The sequence below is a fragment of the Tachyglossus aculeatus genome, chromosome 8 (genome assembly GCF_015852505.1).
Source record: "Tachyglossus aculeatus isolate mTacAcu1 chromosome 8, mTacAcu1.pri, whole genome shotgun sequence".
Lineage (NCBI taxonomy): Eukaryota > Metazoa > Chordata > Mammalia > Monotremata > Tachyglossidae > Tachyglossus > Tachyglossus aculeatus.
The window spans coordinates 31,022,831-31,042,061 of record NC_052073.1 but is presented as its reverse complement, the minus strand read 5'-3'; the positions used below and the strand labels follow the sequence as shown (position 1 = coordinate 31,042,061).

Genomic DNA, 19,231 nt, shown 5'->3' with positions numbered 1-19,231 from the left:
GCCCCACGTGGGACAACCTGATCACTTTGTATCCCCCAGCGCTTAGAACAGTGCTTTGCACACAGTAAGCGCTCAATAATAGCAATAATAATAATGATGGTGTTTGTTAAGCGCTTACTATGTGCAGAGCACTGTTCTAAGCGCTGGGGGATACAAGGTGATCAGGTTGTCCCACGTGGGGCCTCACAGTCTTAATCCCCATTTTACAGAGGACGTAACTGAGGCACAGAGAAGTGACTCGCCCAAAGTCACGCAGCCGATAAGTGGCGGAGCCGGGATTAGAACCCGTGACCTCCGACTCCCAAGCCCGGGCTCTTTCCACCGAGCCACGCTGCTTCAGTAAATATGATTGATAAGGGAGCATGCACGGGTAGGGAGGGTGCAAATTCCAGGCAGACTCCAAAACGGAATTTCACGTTGGGCTCCCTTTCACCCTTTCCTAATGATAGTGAATGTGGGGAGAGGGAGTGAAGAGAAACAAGTCATTTAAGGCTTAGTGTGAAGCAGCATGGCTTAGTGGATAGAGCACTGAATTCTAATCCCGGCCCCGCCACTCGTCAGCTGTGTGACCTCGGGCGAGTCGCTTCCCTTCCTCTGTGCCTCAGTGACCTCGTCTGTAAAATGGGGATTAAGACCGTGAGCCCACTTGGGACACAGACTGTGTCCAACCTGACTAGCTTGCATTTCCCCCAGCGCCGAGAACACAGAGTCAACGCTTGATAAAACCCATCGTCGCCGTCATCGCCGGGATTCCCGGTCCCCGGAACTGTAATAATAACGGCACTTATTAAGCGCTGACTATGTGCAAAGCACCGTTCTAAGCGCTGAACTATCTAAACCGTCCACGCACCTGCTCCGTGCCCTTGAACCCGGAGGTCTAGGCTTCCTGGGCCCCACTCTGGCCTGCTTCTTTATGGCCCCCACGTGCATCTGACTTGGCTGGCCCCACTGGTAATCCTGCCCTCGCAGAAGACAATCCCCCAGGAGATCTACGCTCCGTCGGGGGAACGATCACGGCTTCTACTGTCGTATGTTCACCGGGGGCTTAGGACCGTGCTCTGCCCAGCAGCTGCCAGTAAATGCTGTCGATTCAGATCATCATCATCATCATCAATCGTATTTATTGAGCGCTTACTGTGTGCAGAGCACTGTACTAAGCGCTTGGGAAGTACAAATTGGCAACATATAGAGACAGTCCCTACCCAACAGTGGGCTCACAGTCTAGAAGGGGGAGGATGATAATAAGAGGATGCCGCTCAAGTCGACCCTCTCCCGCCGCTTCCCCATCTCTGACCGCCACAGTCACGAACAGAGCAGGAAATTAAAGCAAGGCACAGGAGTCGAGAGACAGAAAATCAGGTAGGCACCGTTTCGCTTAGGCAGAGGTTTGGGACTGAAATCCAGCGAAACAATACGAAGGACAGTAACGGGCCAATAGTACCACGGATGGGAAAGAATATACTCCTTGTTCTGAACCTCTAAATAGGGCACTAACCCAACTGGGCAGTGGGGTCGACATTAAATCCTGGGTGTCACCCCGGTGGAGCTGAAGCCCAGGAGTGAAACTGTCCAAGCCAACCCCTGGATTCCATAGTCTCCTTGTACCTATCTATTCTATTTATTTTATTTTGTTAGTATGTTTGGTTTTGTTCTCCGTCTCCCCCTTTTAGACCGTGAGCCCACCGTTGGGTAGGGACTGTCTCTATATGTTGCCGATTTGTACTTCCCAAGCGCTTAGTACAGTGCTCTACACATAGTAAGCGCTCAATAAATACGACTGATGAGGCTGCTGATGACTACCGACTGAGAGACACTCCCTTTTCCGATATGGTGAAGTTCACCTGGAATTTCTCTCAGACCTGCTCCACCTCAATGAAACCTGCAATTCATCAGTCAATCAGTGGTATTTGCTAAATGCTTACCGTGTGCACTGAACTACGGGTTTGAGAAAGTCCAATATCCCGTTCCACTTCACCATCAATCGTCTTTATTGAGCACTTACTGTGTGCAGAGCACTGTACTAAGCGCTTGGGAAGTACAAGTTGGCACTTCCTGGTTTGAGAGCACCCACACTGCTTGAGCAAATTATTTTACCCTACCTCTCGGTCGATAGTAATAATAATTATGGTGCTTAAGCGCTTACTACGTGCCATGCACTGTTCAAAGTACTGGGTAGATACAAATTAATCAGGTCGGACACAGGCCTTGTCCCACATGGGGCTCACACTCCTAATCCCCATTTTACAGATGAGGGAACTGAGGCCCAGAGAAGTGAAGTGACTTGTCCAAGGTCACACAGTAGACAAGTGCCAGAGGCAGAATTAGAACCCAGGTCCTTCTGATTCCCAGGCCCGTGCTCGATCCACTAAACCCCTCCTATTTAGACTGTGAGCCCCATGTGGGACCTGATTATCTTGTAGAATAATGCCTGTAATAATAATAATAATAATAATAATAACAATAATAATAATAATGGCATTTATTAAGCGCTTACTATGTGCAAAGCACTGTTCTAAGCACTGGGGAGGTTACAAGTTTATCAGGCTGTCCCACGTGGGGCTCACAGTCTTCATCCCCATTTTACAGATGAGGTAACTGAGGCCCAGAGAAGTGAAGTGACTTGCCCAAAGTCACACAGCTGACAGTTGGCGGAGCCAGGATTTGAACCCATGACCTCTGACTCCAAAGCCCGGGCTCTTTCCACAGAGCCACGCTGCTTCTCTAATAATAATAATAATAATAATGATAGTAATAATAATAACTGTGGTATTTGTTAAGTGCTTACTATGTGTCAGGCATTGTTCTAAACATTGACGTAGATACAAGCAAACTGGGTTGGGTTAGACAAGGTCCCTGTCCCGCTTGCGACTCACAGCCTTAATCCCCATTTTACAGATGAGGGAACTGAGGGACAGAGAAGTGAAGTGACTTGCCCAAGGCCACAGCCCAAGGCAGCAGACAAGTGGTGGAGCCAGGATTAGAACCCATGACCTTCTGCTCTATCCACTATGCCAGGCTGCTTCCCCTATCTACACCGGCGCTTAATGCGGTGCTCGGTATATGTTAAGCACTTAAAAAATACCATAAACATGAAAACAATGGCAATGGTAGAGTGAAAGGGCTGCCTTTTTTAAAAAAAGTATGAATCTCCAAATCAAAACAAATGGTTTTTATTGACCACCTAGTGTATACAAACCACTGTACTGAGCTCAGTCAGGCCATCCCAACAGTCACATGGGCACGTTATTAATTGGCTTATAATAACAATAATGATGGCGTTTGTTAAGCGCTTACTATGTGCAAAGCACTGGGGGGGGACACACAAGGCGATCATGTACACCACGTGGGGCTCACAGTCAATCCCCGTTTTACAGATGAGGTGACTGAGGTTCATCATCATCATCATCAATCGTATTTATTGAGCGCTAACTATGTGCAGAGCACTGTACTAAGCGCTTGGGAAGTCCAAATTGGCAACATCTAGAGACGGTCCCTACCCAACAGTGGGCTCACAGTCTAAAAGGGGGAGACAGAGAACAAAACCAAACATACTAACAAAATAAAATAAATAGAATAGATATGTACAAATAAAATAAATAGAGTAAAAAATATGTACAAACATATATAGAAGTTAAGTGACTTGCCCAAGGTCACACAGAAGACACGTGGGGGAGCCGGGATTAGAACCCATGACCGTGCTCTTTCCACTGAGCCACGCTGCTTCTCAAGCGCTTCCCTACATCTACCCACTTGTACTAAGCTCTTAGTGCTGTGCTCTGCTCACACGAAGCACTCAAGAAATACAAATGATTGATTATGCTTTTATGACACATTTGTCGATTCAAGTTATTATCTGCCCCATTTGATTGAGGACAGAGATCATATTTTTAATTTCCTTAGGTTTGTATGCAGTAAGCACTTACTAAACAGCGTGGACCCTGACACCTGAGCTATTGTAAACGAGGATGCACTCCAGAAGCAGTCTGTTAGGACTCGGAGTAAATACCGTCCTTTTTAAAAAGTCTCTGAACTTACCTATACAGAATATTGCGGGGAATAGCACCGTGGGAGACACTCAGCCAAGCACTTAACTGGGAAAAAAACACAAATGAGCGAACTGCCAATAGCAGAGTCTTCTCTTCGATAAACCGATCTCCGCTTCTGAAAGGTAAAGACCAAAAACTCAATCAGCTTTCGACAGGTCGACGTGCAAAGGAACAAAAATAGCGCATTTTAGAAATATTTAAGCTCTATTTTGAAAGGCACTGAGTTCCAGAACATGAGGCTGTGTGGGTAAACTGGAATTGCAACTCCTTTGTCTCACGCAATCCTAAATTGCTGAGCTTCTTTGCCTTTCCAAACAGGAGAGAATCTAGCTCATTGCGAATATTCCAATCTTCCGAAAAACCCAACTCTATTAAAACTGATCTTTTTCAAACTGAAAAGGATATTGATGCCAAAGCTGAATCCAACCCCTGCATCAGTTACATTTCCTAAACATTCTGAAGGAAAGTATGAGTCATCACCTAATTACAGACACAAAGACAATACATTATTAAAACAATTGAGCTAATGAAACAAAATCCCATTCTGGCGTTGTTTTCTATTAGCTACGTGCTACATACAGAGCCTACGATATGTGAAAAAATTATTCTGATATGACTGCAGAGCTAGTTTGCTAGATGCAATCTCCCATCTTTTAGGGGAAAAACAACTTAATTATTTTGCTGGATGGCATAAAATTCAAATTCAAAAATACCTCTTAAATTTTCTGCCATTACGAATACCTTTCTGGGTCAACTGTTAAGAGCAAGTATCTTGCTGAAAAAAAACCTAAATCGAAACAGTGCAGGGAGGCATCATGACCTAGTGGGGAAAACACAGGCTTGGGAGTCAGAGGACCTGGGTTCTAATCCCGGCTCCGCCACTTGTCTGCTGGCTGACCTTGGGCTTCTCTGTGCCTCAGTTCCTTCATCTGCAAAATAGGGATTCAATAATTTTAAAAAAAAATGATGTTTGTTAAGTGCTTACAGGAACTGTACTAAATGCTGGGGTCGATGCAAGCTAATCAGGTTGGACACAGCCCGTGTCGCATGTGGGGCTCACAGTCTCAATCCCCATTTTACAGATGAGGTAACTGAGGCACAGAGAAGTTAATACCCGTTCCCCCTCCTACTTAGACTGTGTGCCCCATGTGGGGCCTGATTATCTTGCATAAAAGTACCTGTAATAATAATAACTGTCGTATTTAAGTGGTCACTATGTGCCAGGCATTGTTCTAAGCGATGGTGTAGGACATGGTCCCTGTCCCGCATGGGGCTCACAATCTTAATCCCCATTTTACAGATGAGGTAACTGAGGCACAGAGAAGTCAAGTGACTTGCCTAGAGCCACACAGCAGACAACTTCTGACTCTCAGCCCCGTGCTCTATCTGCTACGCCAGACTGCTTCCCCTATCTACACCAATGTTTAGTACGGTGCTTGGTACACACTAAGCGCTTAACAAATACCATAAAAATGAGAGCAACGGCAGTGACAGAGAGTGAAAAGGATGCCCTTTTTTTTTTATAAAGGATCAGTCTCCAAATCAAAACAAGTACGTGGCAGAACAATGCAGAACAAAGCCAAAGAGCTTACTGTCGAGGAATTGGCTCCAGGATCCACCTTTCTAATAACAACGCGTCTTGTTTAATGGCAGGGTCGTTTAAATCGCTCCCTTCCGTGGTGGGCCCATCATCGCTATAGCAACAGTCAGGCAGCAGGATCACCTCGACCATGATAGGGAGATTGTTCTTCCAGAGCAACATAACCTCAGACCTGGTTCGCCGGGCTTGACGACACTTGAGAAGATAAAATGCAAAAGAATGGCTGTTGGGCTGACTGTACGGTGTCCCGCAACTCATCTGGCTGCCTCAGTGTAAAGGGCTATTTTACTGAGAAACGACGCAAAGCTGACGTTTGTTACTTTGGATCCCTTTTACGTGGTGCAGATAGAGGGTGTCCAATAAAACAGAAAGGCATTACCATCATTACAGTCTCATATCCCCCCTTCTAGACCGTGAGCCCGCTGTTGGGTAGGGACCGCCTCTATACGTGGCCAACTTGTACTTCCCGAGCGCTTAGTACAGTGCTCTGCACGCAGTAAGCGCTCAATAAATACGACTGAATGAATGAAAGAATACCTGGGCAAATTTGTCGCTGCATTCATGCTTTGCCGTTAGTGGTTGACTGGACTGCGATGGAGGACAATGATAGCCTTCGGTTCGACCTTTTATGGAATATTCTGGTGTTCGCCCTTCTGTAATCAGTAAGGCCAGGGAGACCAAGAACTCCTCTGCATCATATTCAAAATATTCGTCTAGGGTATCTGAAATTAAAAAGAAAAGAAAAGAGATTACAGTTAAACACAGAATATTCTTATTTTCTAAAAGATAACCTGATTTAGGCTAACAGTTATAATTCTAGAGGCTACCTTCTATTTTCAGGTATCGCCTTCACTGAAAAGCAGCCCAGAAATTAGTTAAGTCAACTTTGACATCAAAGTTCTGGTTCTTCCACCGATTTGCTGGATAACAATACGAATAGTATTTATTAAGCACTTATTATGTCCAAACATTCATTCATTCATTCAATCGTATTTACTGAGCGCTTACTGTGTGCAGCGCACTGTACTGAGTGCTTGGAAAGTACAATTCAGCAATGGAGACCATCCCTGCCCAAAAGATAGTCATGTTGGACATAGTCCCTGTCCCACATTGGACTCACAAGCTAAGTAGGAGAGAGAACAGGTACTGAATCCTCATTTTAAAGGATGAGAAAACAAGCCCAGAGAAGCTGAGTGACTTGTCCATGGTCACACAGCAATCAAGTGGCAGAGCCGGGACTAAGGCCTTGGTCTTCTCACTCCCAGGCCCATGGTCTTTCCACCAATCAATCAGTCGTATTTATTTAGCGCTTTACTGTGTGCAGAGCACTGTACTAAGCGCTTGGGAAGTACAAGTTGGCAACATATAGAGACGGTCCATACCCAACAGTGGGCTCACAGTCTAGAATCCAGACTACAATGCTTTCACTAGGCCATACTGAATGATCTAAAAAACAAAAAAAAAATCAGTTAACTTTCTGTATGCCTCTCAGGCAGTGAAAGCATCTGCAAAATACGAATGAAAGACTGGACCAAATACTGGATTTTGGTTACGCACTATTAATATTTCAATGGTCTTGGAAGTCCTCTGGTAACACGAAAAAGAATGTCTACTTTTCTATTTTTAAATAATGAACCAACATGCTAGCCCTTGGGAAACTGGAAAAGTCACGCCCCCGAATATCAAAAATGAACAAAGTATCGTAATTATAATCTAATCTTCCTGGTAAAAGCCTGGGAGAACAGGAAAGTCCTCCCAGATGACCCCCAAATTCAGGTTTGTTAAGAGTTTAACTGATATTAGAAGAGACACCGGAGCATAGATACAGGGATAATTCTCCCATTGTTGAGAGATATGGAACCCAGAAAGTCCTTCATGGTCAGAGGCCGGGTAAAACTGGGTTATTTTGAAGAGCAGGGGCTGCTTCCTTTCTGGTTCCTGGCCCTAGTCACTCCTGCTCATAGGAATTCCAGTCACAGGTTTTTTTTTTTTGAGTTTGCTTTTAAAAAAATCATATTAAGCACTTACTATGTGTCGAGCACTGTTCTAAACTCCGGGGCAGATACAAGACAAATCAGGTTGGACACAGTCCCTGTTCCCCATGGAGCTCCCAGGCTAAGTAGGAGGGAGGAGGGTGTAATCCCCATTTTACAGATGAGGTAACTGAGGCACAGAGGAGTTAAGCGGTATGCCCAAGGTCCCACAGCAGGTACAGAGTGGAGCTGGGATTAGAACCCAGGCCTCTAATTCTCTAATTCTTTCTGCTGGGCCATGCTGCTTCTCTGGGCCAACTCTCGCCCTAAAGTTGTGTGATTTTTCAGACAAGTGCTAGTGGGCAAACAAGGGCTTCAGAGTTCTCCCCCAAGTCCCCGGGGAGCGCTTCAGTGAGCCCCAGCACAAGGATGGCACCAGACTGGTTACAATATGGGGAAGGAAGTACATTCGTTCATTTATTCAGTCGTATTTACTGGGTGCTTACTGGGTGCAGAGCACTGTACAATTCAACAGTAAACGGACACATTCCCTGCCCACTCTAGAGGTGGGGGAGACAGACATTAATATAAATAAATTATAGACATGTACATAAATGCTGTGGGACCAGGAGGGGAGAAGAACAAAGGAAGCAAGTCAGGGTGAAGCAGAAGGGAGGGGGAGAAGAGGAAATGGGCGGAGGGGGGGAGGTCTTAGAGAAGCCCTCCTGGAGGAGATGTGCCTTCAATAAGGCTTTGAAAAGGGGGGGAGACCAACTGTCTGTCGTGTTTGTACATATTTATTACTCTATTTATTTGTTTATTTTACCTGTACATACCTATTCTATTTATTTTATTTTGTTAGTATGTTTGGTTTTGTCTCCCCCTTTTAGACTGTGAGCCCACTGTTGGGTAGGGACTGTCTCTATATGTTGCCAATTTGTACTTCCCAAGCGCTTAGTACAGTGCTCTGCACACAGTAAGCGCTCAATAAATACGATTGATGATGATGACGATGATTTGAGGAGGGAGGGTGTCCCAGGCCAGAGGCAGGATGTTGGCGAGAGGTCGGCGGCGAGATAGGTGAGATGGAGGCACAGAGAGAATATCAGCAATAGAGGAGTGAAGTGGGTGGGCTGGGTAGTGAGGTGAGGTAGAAGGGGGCAACGTGGTGGAGTGCTTTAAAGCCAATGGTGAGGAGTTTTTGTTTGATGTAAAAGTAGATGGGCAACTACTGGAGTTTTTTGAGGAGTGGGGTGGCAGGTCCTGACCGTTTCTGAAGAATAATGATCCAGGCAGCAGAGAGAAGTACAGACTGGAGTGGGGAGAAGCAGGAAGCAAGGAGGCTGGTGCAGGAATCCAGGATGGGATGTGTGATTGTATTAACTTGGAGAGGAAAGGGTGGATTTTAGCGATGCTGTGAAGGTGGGACTGACAGGATTTAGGGATGGTTTAAATATGTGACTTGAATGAGAGAGAGGAGTCAAGGATAACGCCAAGGTTACGGGCTTGGGAGACAGGAAGGATGGTGGTGGTGCCGTCTACAGTCGTGGGAATGTCAGAGGAGGAGAGGGGTTGGGTGGGAAGATAAGGAGTTCTGAGTTGGACATATTAAGCTTGAGGTGACTGGAGGACATCTGAAGATGTCTTGAAGGCAAGAGGAAATGTGAGAATGCAGAGAGGGAAGGAGATCAGGGCTGGAGATGGAGATTTGGGTATCACGTTCCTAGGGTGAAATCATTTGCCCCAAGCATTACATATCATACTCCAAACACGCAGAGAAGCAGCATGGCTCAGTGGAAAGAGCACGGGCTTTGGAGTCAGAGGTCATGGGTTCGAATCCCGACTCCACCACATGTCTACTGTGTGACCTTGGGCAAGTCACTTAACTTCTCTGCGCCTCAGTTACCTCATCTGTAAAATGGGGATTAAGACTGTGAGCCCCACGTGGGACAACTTGATCACCTTGTATCCCCCCAGCTCTTAGAACAGTGCTCTGCACATAGTAAGCGCTTAATAAATGCCATTATTATTATCTCCACTAGATTGCCTTTACTCCTCTAGGGCAGAGAGTGTATATACTAACTACTGAACTCTCTCAAGCATTTAGCACAGTGCTCTGTACAGAGTAGGTGCTCAATAAACACTATTGACTGACATCTGCCAGGCTGCATGGAGGACTCAAGGATTTTTGTGATTGCTCATAAGATCAGTACGTGTTACAACGGTTAAATCCAAATATCAACCAGCTTCACAGATTCATTCAGTCGTATTTACTGAGCACTTACTGTGTGCAAAACACTGTACTAAGCGCTTGGGAGAGTACGAGAAGCAGCGTGGCTCAGTGGAAAGAGCACGGGCTTGGGAGTCAGAGGTCATGGGTTCTAATCCCAGCTCCACCACTTATTGGCTGTGTGACTTTGGGCAAGTCATTTAACGTCTCTGTGCCTCAGTTACCTCATCTGTAAAATGGGGATTAAGACTGTGAGCCCCACGTGGGAACGGATCGCCTTGTATCCCCCCAGCGCTTTGCACATAGTAAGCGCTTAACAAATACCATCATTATTGTTATTATTACGATATAACAATGGACCCATTCCCTGTCCACAAGGGCTCACAGTCTCTCCTCAAAGTGATTGACTGTGAAATATCTGGAAAAGAGGTCGATAAACTAAGCTGCATAGTGGAAGGAACAGCGGCCTGGGGGCCAGAGGACCTGGATTCTAATCCCAGCTCTGCTACTTGCCTGCTGTCTGACCTTGGGCAAGTCACAGCTTCTCTACGCTTCGGCTTCCTCATCTGTAAAATGGGGATTCAATTCCTGTTCTCTTACTTACACTGTAAGCCCCACAGGGGATAGAGGCTGTGTCTAATCTGATTATCCTGTATCTGCTTCAGTGTTCAGTTCCTGAAGAAATAATACACAGCACTTAGGAAATACTATTATTACTATTAACGATGATGATGATACTACTACTAATAGAAATAGTATTGGCTGGGCTATACTCAGAGAGTGGGGTCATTAGTTGGATGAGTGTCTTTCAGAGAGGACCTAATATAAGACAACAAGAAGGACCCTGATTTGGATCCCACTGGTTTAATAACATAGATGAAAGGAAAGAGAGCAACTGTAAATGAAATGTAAATGAAATGAAATGTAAAAACATTAAAGAACCAAAGAATAACAATGTGCAAGGGGCAATTTAAAGTTCTAGGGAGGTCCTGGGCAGTAGAATCTGGCCCGGCCTCCATCCTGCCTTTCTCCCCATCTCCATTCAACCGTGCACACCTGGCTCTGTACATGCCTTCCCAACCCAATTAGTCAATCAATGGTATTTACTGAGCACTTACCGCGGGTGCAGAGCACTGTACTAAGTTTTTGGGAAAGTACAACAGGGTCGGTAGACACATTTCCTGCCCACAAGGAGCTTACAGCCTAAGAGTACTGCTGAAGCAGTACTGTGGGGAAAGAAAGAGCAAGGGTGGGGGGAAGAGTGGGAGGGGTTGATGATGATGACGGTATTTGTTAAGCGCTTACTGAATGCCAAGCACTGTTTTAAGCGCAAGGTAATCAGGTTGTCCCACGCGGGGCTCACAGTCTTAATCCCCGTTTTACAGATGAGGGAACTGAGGCACAGAGAAGTTAAGTGACTTGCCCAAAGTCACACAGCTGATATGTGGCTAGAACCCAAGACCTTTGACTCCCAAGCCCGGGCTCTTTCCGCTAAGCCACGAGTTGTTCAGGGATCGGCACCAGAGCCCCCCTGCTCCAGCTCGAGTGACCGTAAATGGTCCTGGAGTTAAAGACGGGCTGTGGATAAACCGCACCCCACCCACCAAACCGGAAAATCAGTTTCTTCCTCTGCGTATTTTTAGTTGGGACAAATCTGTTCTTCAAGAGGTGAGATGTGGCCACCAAAGAAATCCCTTCGAAATTATTTCCTATACAGGAGCTGCCAAAAATAAGACATCATTTCAGCTCAACCCCCAAATTATGGCAACGCAAAGTAGCAATCTGAACAAAATTTCGCTGTAGTACAATGAAGTGCGCTATTTTTAGGTTGCTTTGAGATGGTAAGCTAAATCAGGCTGCACTCCCACAGAACGGACTTGCATTTAAAATACGTACGAGTTCCTAAATATAAAAAAAAATTGCTATAAGGGTATTGAAACCTACCATCTTCCCACACAATTTGCTCTCTGCAGTTCAAATATATGTCCCCAAATGACCTCCTCCCTGGTCCTCATTATCACCTTTCACGCTTCTCTGATTCCTTGTGCATCGGGCTCCAACCCTCCTCCCCTTGTGCCCCCCACCAACCATTCCACCACGATACCTTGATTTATAATTAATAACCGACCACTTGATCTCCATCCACCTTCTCATGTTGACTCTCATTCCCTCCAGTTTTAAGCTTCTGCAATGAGTTGCCAACACTTGCCATCTACTAATTCTCTTTAGCCTGCAGTCCATTCTTTTCATTCCAAAGAAACGCCTTTAATTTAGATCACTGAAGGTCTTCTTCAGGGCAGAGCTGCTGACCTGCTTCCCCGGCTTTAGCGGCGATAAGGACCGCCTTCAGTTTCATCAGTGTGTCCCTTGCACGCCTGGAGAGCTCAGCAGGTGTGCCGGGCAGATTTGAGGCCTTGCTTGGGTCTCGCGGCTGCAAGGCGTAGACACCAGCCATTTGTACAAGGGATGCCAACGCCTCTCTCACAAGGACCTGGGTTCTAATCCTGGCTCCGCCACTCGCCGGCTGTGACACCGTGGGCAGGCCACTTCACTTCTCTGGGCTTCACTTCACTTCTCCATCCCCCCATCTTACCTCCTTCCCTTCCCCACAGCACCTGTATATATGTATATATGTTTGTACATATTTATTACTCTATTTATTTATTTATTTATTTTATTTGTACATATCTATTCTATTTATTTTATTTTGTGAGTATGTTCGGTTTTGTTCTCTGTCTCCCCCTTTTAGACTGTGAGCCCACTGTTGGGTAGGGACTGTCTCTATATGTTGCCAATTTGTACTTCCCAAGCGCTTAGTACAGTGCTCTGCACATAGTAAGCGCTCAATAAATACGATTGATGATGATGATGATAAAAAGGGGGCAACACCCGGATGAAGAAACCACACAGAGACGTTCTGCTTCTCAGGCAGATGGCACCCTTATAATAATAATGTTGGTATTTGTCAAGTGCTTACTATGTGCCAGCACTGTTCTAAGCGCTGGGATAGATAGAAGGTAATCAGGTTGTCCCAGATGGGGCTCACAGTCGTAATGCCCATTTTACAGATGAGGTAACTGAGAGATGTTAAGTGACTTGCCCAAAGTCACCCAAATGAACCATCTTGTAATGGGTGCTGTTGATCATAAGCCAAGTAGACAGCTCTCTAAAACCATCACTACTAAAGAAAAGCCAAAACTGTCCCATGTCCCAGCTGTGGTGGGACCCCTCCTCCAACCCGCCCCATACACACCTCCCTAAAGGAGGAGGCCCTGGGCAAGATCGGGGCTATCGGGGCAGCAGCAGTCTGGTTTGCCAGCACTGTAGACATCCGGGCTTCCCTGTTGAAGAGGAGGCTCTGCAAACCCTAGTAGGTGGGGTGTCGTCCACCAAACGTTCCTGGAATCGCTTGGTTTGAGACCACATCTATGGCACAGTGGATGTGGTCTTTACTGCACATCTGGTACAGAAAAAGGTACAAAGAACAGTACCAAGACCGCTACCCGGTTTCACAGAGCTTACCAAAGCACCTGATGCCATCGGCAGATCTCAGCACCGGAAATTATTAAGCAAATTTGGCTGCCCTCAAAATTTCATTCTCAGACTACTCAGTGGAACAGCAGGCTGGATCGGGGCTGAGGGCACCTTGTCTAATCCATTTCCCCTTTGCCCTTAGAATAAACAGAGGTTCAGTGAAGGCTAGTGGAAAGAGCATGGGCCTGGGGTTAGAGGACCTGGGTTCTAATCCCAGCTCTGCCTCTTGCCCATTGTGTGGCCTTGGGCAAATCACTTAATTTCTCTGGTATTGATTTCTCTGGTATTAATTTCTGGTATTTCTCTGATTGATCCCCATGTGAGACAGGGACTGTAGCCAACTCGTATCTACCCCAGCGTTGAGAACAGCGCTTGACACACCGTAAAGCATTTAACAAATACCACAAAAATAAGAAAAAGCGGCTGCGCATAATGGATCCAGTTCTGTTCATTATGCAGTCCTGCTGGAAGATGTGACAGAGACCTGGATGTGGGAGGTTAGAATTTGCTTCCCACCTCTGGGAAACTTTTCCAACTCATCAGACTTGATGTTGATGACTGTGCCCCAGGCCCCCCCCCCCCACCCAAGAAGAAACGCAAATGACTGAAAACCAAGTGGGCATGTCTTTTGAGAGACTGGCAAACGGGATAACAGGCTGAAAACCAAATTAAAAGTCTACAGAGCTGTAGTGTTCTCCAACCGTCTCTATGGCTGTGAGCCCTTGACCCCACACTTGGTTTCTTGAGCAGCTCCACCAGCATTATACTCAATAGCTAATGTCAAGACGAGATCACAAACAGTGAAGATCTGGAACCAAATCTAGTCTCCAAGCATTGAAGCTTTGCACCTGTGACAGCTAGACTGGGTAGGACTCCAGAGGAAAATGAGCAGCAGCAGGATATCCAAATATATGGAGAGCTGAAACATGAACACTGAAAGCACGCAGAGCCCAGGAAACATTTTAAGGTCGCGGTAAAGCAAAGCCTCAGAAAATGCTGCACCTCCGCTGAAAATCCGGAGGCATTTCCTGAGGCGAGACAAGCACGGCGTACTGCTATCAATAATAATTCTGGTTTTAGTTAATTGCAACTACGAGCAAAGGACTGTACTAAGCACTGAGACAGATATAAGAAAATTAGGTCAGACATGGTCCCTGTCCCTCATGGGGTTCGGAGTGCTTCTTTTTGAACACTGACTTTGTCAGGAACAAAAGGCAAGGAGGAAAAAGAGAAACTAATGCCAGGTGCTACAGTCACTAAGCACACCACCACAACAAGGGCCAGCCTTTTTGTGTGCACAGTGTGGCTGGGACTGTAAATCCCATAAAGACATTTTCAGACACACACACACACACTGATGAATTTCACCATCAAGTGGAGTCTTCTTCGAATACCAAGGACAACTGTATATTTCCGAATGCACTCTTCACCCTCAATGGGAATGGGAACTATAAAGTATATCCTTAAAAGTCGCTGCCTCCACTCCAGTTCACTCAACAGGGCTCGATTTGTCATTTTTATAGGAAGGAAGGACCTGAATCGGTCTGACGCAATACTTTAAAATTACCAAGCACAAGGCAATTGAATTTCTTCTGATGAGTTCCAGGTTGCTGAAATGGACGGACACCAACAATCGCTCCGGGGGACGCTCCTTTTAATGACCTGATGCTCTTGGCGTATCTTTTCATTTCTCTGTCTGTTCCGCCTTACATAAAATGAAGGTAAGGGCTGCCATTCAACTATCGCATCTGAGTATTACGGAGGCTAAAAAGAGATTATAAAAGCAGTAGTCGCGGCTGTGGCTGCCGCTGCAGAGGAAGAGAAGGTGAGGCAGCAGCTGGGCAACCCTGCCACCATCCCGCCGACTGCTGTGCTTCCTCTGTGGTTAGCAGGCCCTGGCCCTAGCCACCACACCATATTGATTCCCTTCAATCAATATCATCATCAATGTTCAATAAATTCAATATTGCACAGCACTGTACTAAGCACTAGGCAATTCTGCAGTATTGGTAGACACATTCCCTGCCTACAACAAGCTAACAGTCTAGAGGAGGAGACAGACGTTAATATAAAAGTTCACTACCTGGTTGTTACATCCTGTCAGCACTGAATGAAAAAGCTTAAAGCATTACATTTAAACAAAAGAAGTACAACCATATTATCTCATTCGACCTTACTGTAACTTTTCTTTATAAACACTGGCTTCAGTTTTAAATTGGAAAATAGGACAGCTTTCACAATACCAAGCAAAGAATTCATCAAAAACAAAGAATAATCACTGTTACTGTTCTAGGTTCAATCTGGCCTTATACTGTACAAAGAATTTGAGTTCCACAACACCCTGAGTAATATATAAAGCAACAGCTGGCATTGCTTTTCACAAATCACAATGAGATAACTTGATTCCAGCAGATACACAGTGTAACAAATTCCCTTGTTTTACGCGGCTGTCTTGTAGTCATGACTGCGGAACATTTTGCTCCTTATCTGCATGTAGCTCTGAATCAACTGAATAAAAATATTCCTAGAATTTTGAGAAGAGAGTACTTTTATTAAGATGGCTTAATGTAACGTTAAAAGGAAACAATTAATGATACCCAGGCTTCGGTAGAACTAAAACAGAAACAGTATTTCCTGAACACTTTTCTGAATTTATGAAATTCCCTGTCTTCTAGGAAAAAAAGGATAAAGAATGAATTCCTTTCAGCTTCTACGTCAGAACAGAATGTGAAACATGAATTTTAAAATAAAAAATTCATTTTCCTTCCCTATTTTACACAAATGTGCACACGTGCACGTGTAAAAACCCACAGTTGACACCCACATCTACTCCAGAAACAAGAGACCCCATTCTTTATTTTGATGACAATCCAAAGAGTTATTAATATTTCACACACATTCTTAAGGAGCTGGAAAGGCATTCTTCCAGTGTGAAATTATTTCTGCGCTTTTTCAAAATTGAAGGTTTACTTTCAAAGCTAATCTCCCAAGTGCTTAGTACAGTACTCTGCACACAGTAAGCACTGAATAAACACGACAGTGAATGAATCAATGAAAGCTTTTTCTTGAAGAAATTCATGTGAGTTTTGGTCTTGGTGATTGACAGATATGTAAAGCACACAGCGCTTGTGTATATTTGTACATTTTATTCTATTTATTTTATCAATGATGTCCATATACCTATAATTCTATCTATTTTGATGTTACTGATTTATTGTTTTATTTTGTTGCCTGTCTCCCCCTTCTAGACCGTAAGCCCACTGTTGGGTAGGGAATGTCTCTATCTGTTGCCGAATTGTACTTTCCAAGTGCTTAGTACAGTGCTCTGCACACAGTAATCGCTCAATAAATACGATTGAGTGAGTGAGTCAACAAAAGAAGGAGGCACAAAGGAGACCAAAGCCCTAGACCAAGAAAAGTAAGTGGATGGGAGTGGGGATTAGAGGCAATCTACCCAGCTACCGATTTTACCTCCTCCTCAATCCGTAAAGAATCAATTTGGCTTAGTGGAAAGAGCCTGGGCCTGAGTCAGAGGACCTGGGTTCTAATCCAGCTCTGCCAGTTGCCTGCTGCATGACTTTGGACAAGTCACTTCTCTGTGCCTCGGTTTCCTCATCTGTAAAATGAAGATTAAATACCTGTTCTTTCTTCTTAAACTCTTAGCTCTATGTGCTACGGGGACTGTGTCCAATCTGCCTATGCTTTATCTATCCCAGAGCTTATTTCAGTGCTTGGCACACAGTGAGGACTTCATAAACACTGTTATTATTAATTTATAAGAGAGATTATAATACTAGTAATCTCTAGTCAATGGTCTGTTCATGAAAATATCCCAACCTGACTGATCATTAAAATGATTTCTCTAGCATTTTCTTTTAAACGTTACATTGCTTTAAGCTCTGAAAATCAAGCAATTTAAGTACCAGGCCTGCTTCTGGGCAGAAATTCACTCAACACTATTTTCCCCAATATAATTCATTACAAAGATAGACATTTGTCATTTATACTCATTCACATTTGCCCCAGTTATTTGACATGAAATTCACTCAACACTATTTTCCCCAATACAATTCATTATAAAGATAGATATTTGTCATTTATACTGATTCACATTTGCCCCAGTTATTTGACATGAAACCTAATCCTTCTTGTTGCCTCTTCATGGACTTCACCCTTTTCTAAAATTGATCCTCAGTGAGGGATATTTGTGTATCTTTGATCCTGGAGCTGAATGAGCTTTCAAACAAGCCCACGTGTCTCCTGACCTTAAAAAATCCTTACCTCCACTGCACCATCCAGCTATCACCCCATCTACCGCCTAATTCCCATCTGAATTCTTTGAAACAGTTGTTTACACCTGCTGCCTCTACTTTCTCTCCTCCAACTTCTCCTTAACTGTCTACCATCATGCTGCTTAGTGGAAAGAGCCCGGGCTTGGGAGTCAGAGGATGCGGGTTCTAATCCCGGCTCTGCCACTTGTCTGCTGGGTGACCTTGGGCAAGCCACTGAACTTCTCGGTGCCTCGGTTACCTCATCTGTAAAATGGGGATTAAGACTATGAGCCTCAGGTGGGACAACCTGATTACCTTGTATCTACCTCAGCGCTTAGAACAGTGCTTGGCACATAGTAAGCGCTGAACAAATACCATCATTATTATTATTACAATCTACATCTTGCCCTCATCCATTATACGCCATGCTACGGAAATTGCTGTCTTGAGGTCACCAATGACCTCCTTCGCACTGAATCTGATGGTCCTTATTCCACCCTAATCCTCCCTGACCTCTCAATAGCCTTCAGCATTGTGGGTGCCCCTTCTCTTGGAATCAATCACTGCTATTTATTGAACACTTACTGCGTACAAAGCACTGTATTAACTACTTGGAAGAGTACAATATAACAGAATAGGAAGATAGGAAGACATGTTATGTGTCCACAAGGAGCTTACAGTATTATTACTATTATTATTACAGAAGGGCAGACAGATATAAATGATGTGGGGCTGTGGGTGGGGTGAATAAAGTGTACAAATCCAAGTACTAGGGAGACACAATGAAAGGGTGAGTAGAGGAAGTGATGGCTTACTCAGGAAAGACCTCTTGGATGCGATAAAATTTTAGTAGGACTTTGAAGGTGGGGACGGTGACGATCTGTCAGATTCGATTGGGGAGGGAGTTTCAGGCCAGAGGCAAGCCGTGGGCGAGAGGGTGAGATAGAAGAGATCGAAGTACAGCGAGCAGGTGGGTATCTGAGAACCAAAATGAGCCAGCTGGGTCGTAGTAGAACAGTGTTTTGCACATAGTAAGCGCTTAATAAATGCCATTATTATTATCAGTAGTAGTGGGATATCAGTGAGATAAGATAGGAGGAGGCAAGGTGATCGAGTGCTTTAAAACCCCTCAATCGTATGGAGTTTCTATTAGAGATATGGAGGTGAATGGGCAACTTCTGTGGGTTCTTGAGAAGCGGGGAAACGTGGATCAAAAGGTTATTTAGAAAATTGATCTGGGCAGCAGAGTGAAGTATGGACTGGAGTGGGGAGAGACAGGAGGCAGGGAGGTCGGCAAGGAGGCTGATGCAGAAGTCCAGGCGGGACAGGATAATTGCTTGGATCAAGTCAGTCAATCATATTTATTGAACACCTACTGTATGCCAAGTACTGTATTAAACGCTTGGGAGAGTACAATATAAGAGACACATTCCTTGCCCACCACGAGTTTACAGTCTAGAGGAACATGGTAGCAGTTTGGATGGAGAGGAAAGGGTGGATTTTAGCGATGCTGTGAAGGTACAATCAATAGGATTTGGTGACACGGAACAGGGGAGTTGAACGAGAGCTAGGCGTCA

At 44.9% G+C, this 19,231-nt stretch overlaps 1 protein-coding gene across 3 annotated transcripts in view; it reads right to left on the bottom strand.

Moving 5' to 3' along the window:
• FAM214A (family with sequence similarity 214 member A) overlaps window positions 1-19,231 on the bottom strand; it is a 97,546-nt gene that overhangs the window by 27,906 nt on the left and 50,409 nt on the right. For all 3 annotated transcript variants that reach the window (XR_005452150.1, XM_038750590.1, XM_038750591.1), the window contains 3 exons: window positions 6,184-6,368; window positions 5,639-5,841; window positions 4,036-4,161 (listed from right to left, as the gene is read on the bottom strand). Coding sequence is in view for 2 of the 3 variants with exons in the window: in XM_038750590.1 (XP_038606518.1) it covers window positions 4,036-4,161; window positions 5,639-5,841; window positions 6,184-6,368 (514 nt within the window). In the remaining variant the exon portion in view is untranslated. The remainder of the gene's footprint in view (window positions 1-4,035; window positions 4,162-5,638; window positions 5,842-6,183; window positions 6,369-19,231) is intronic.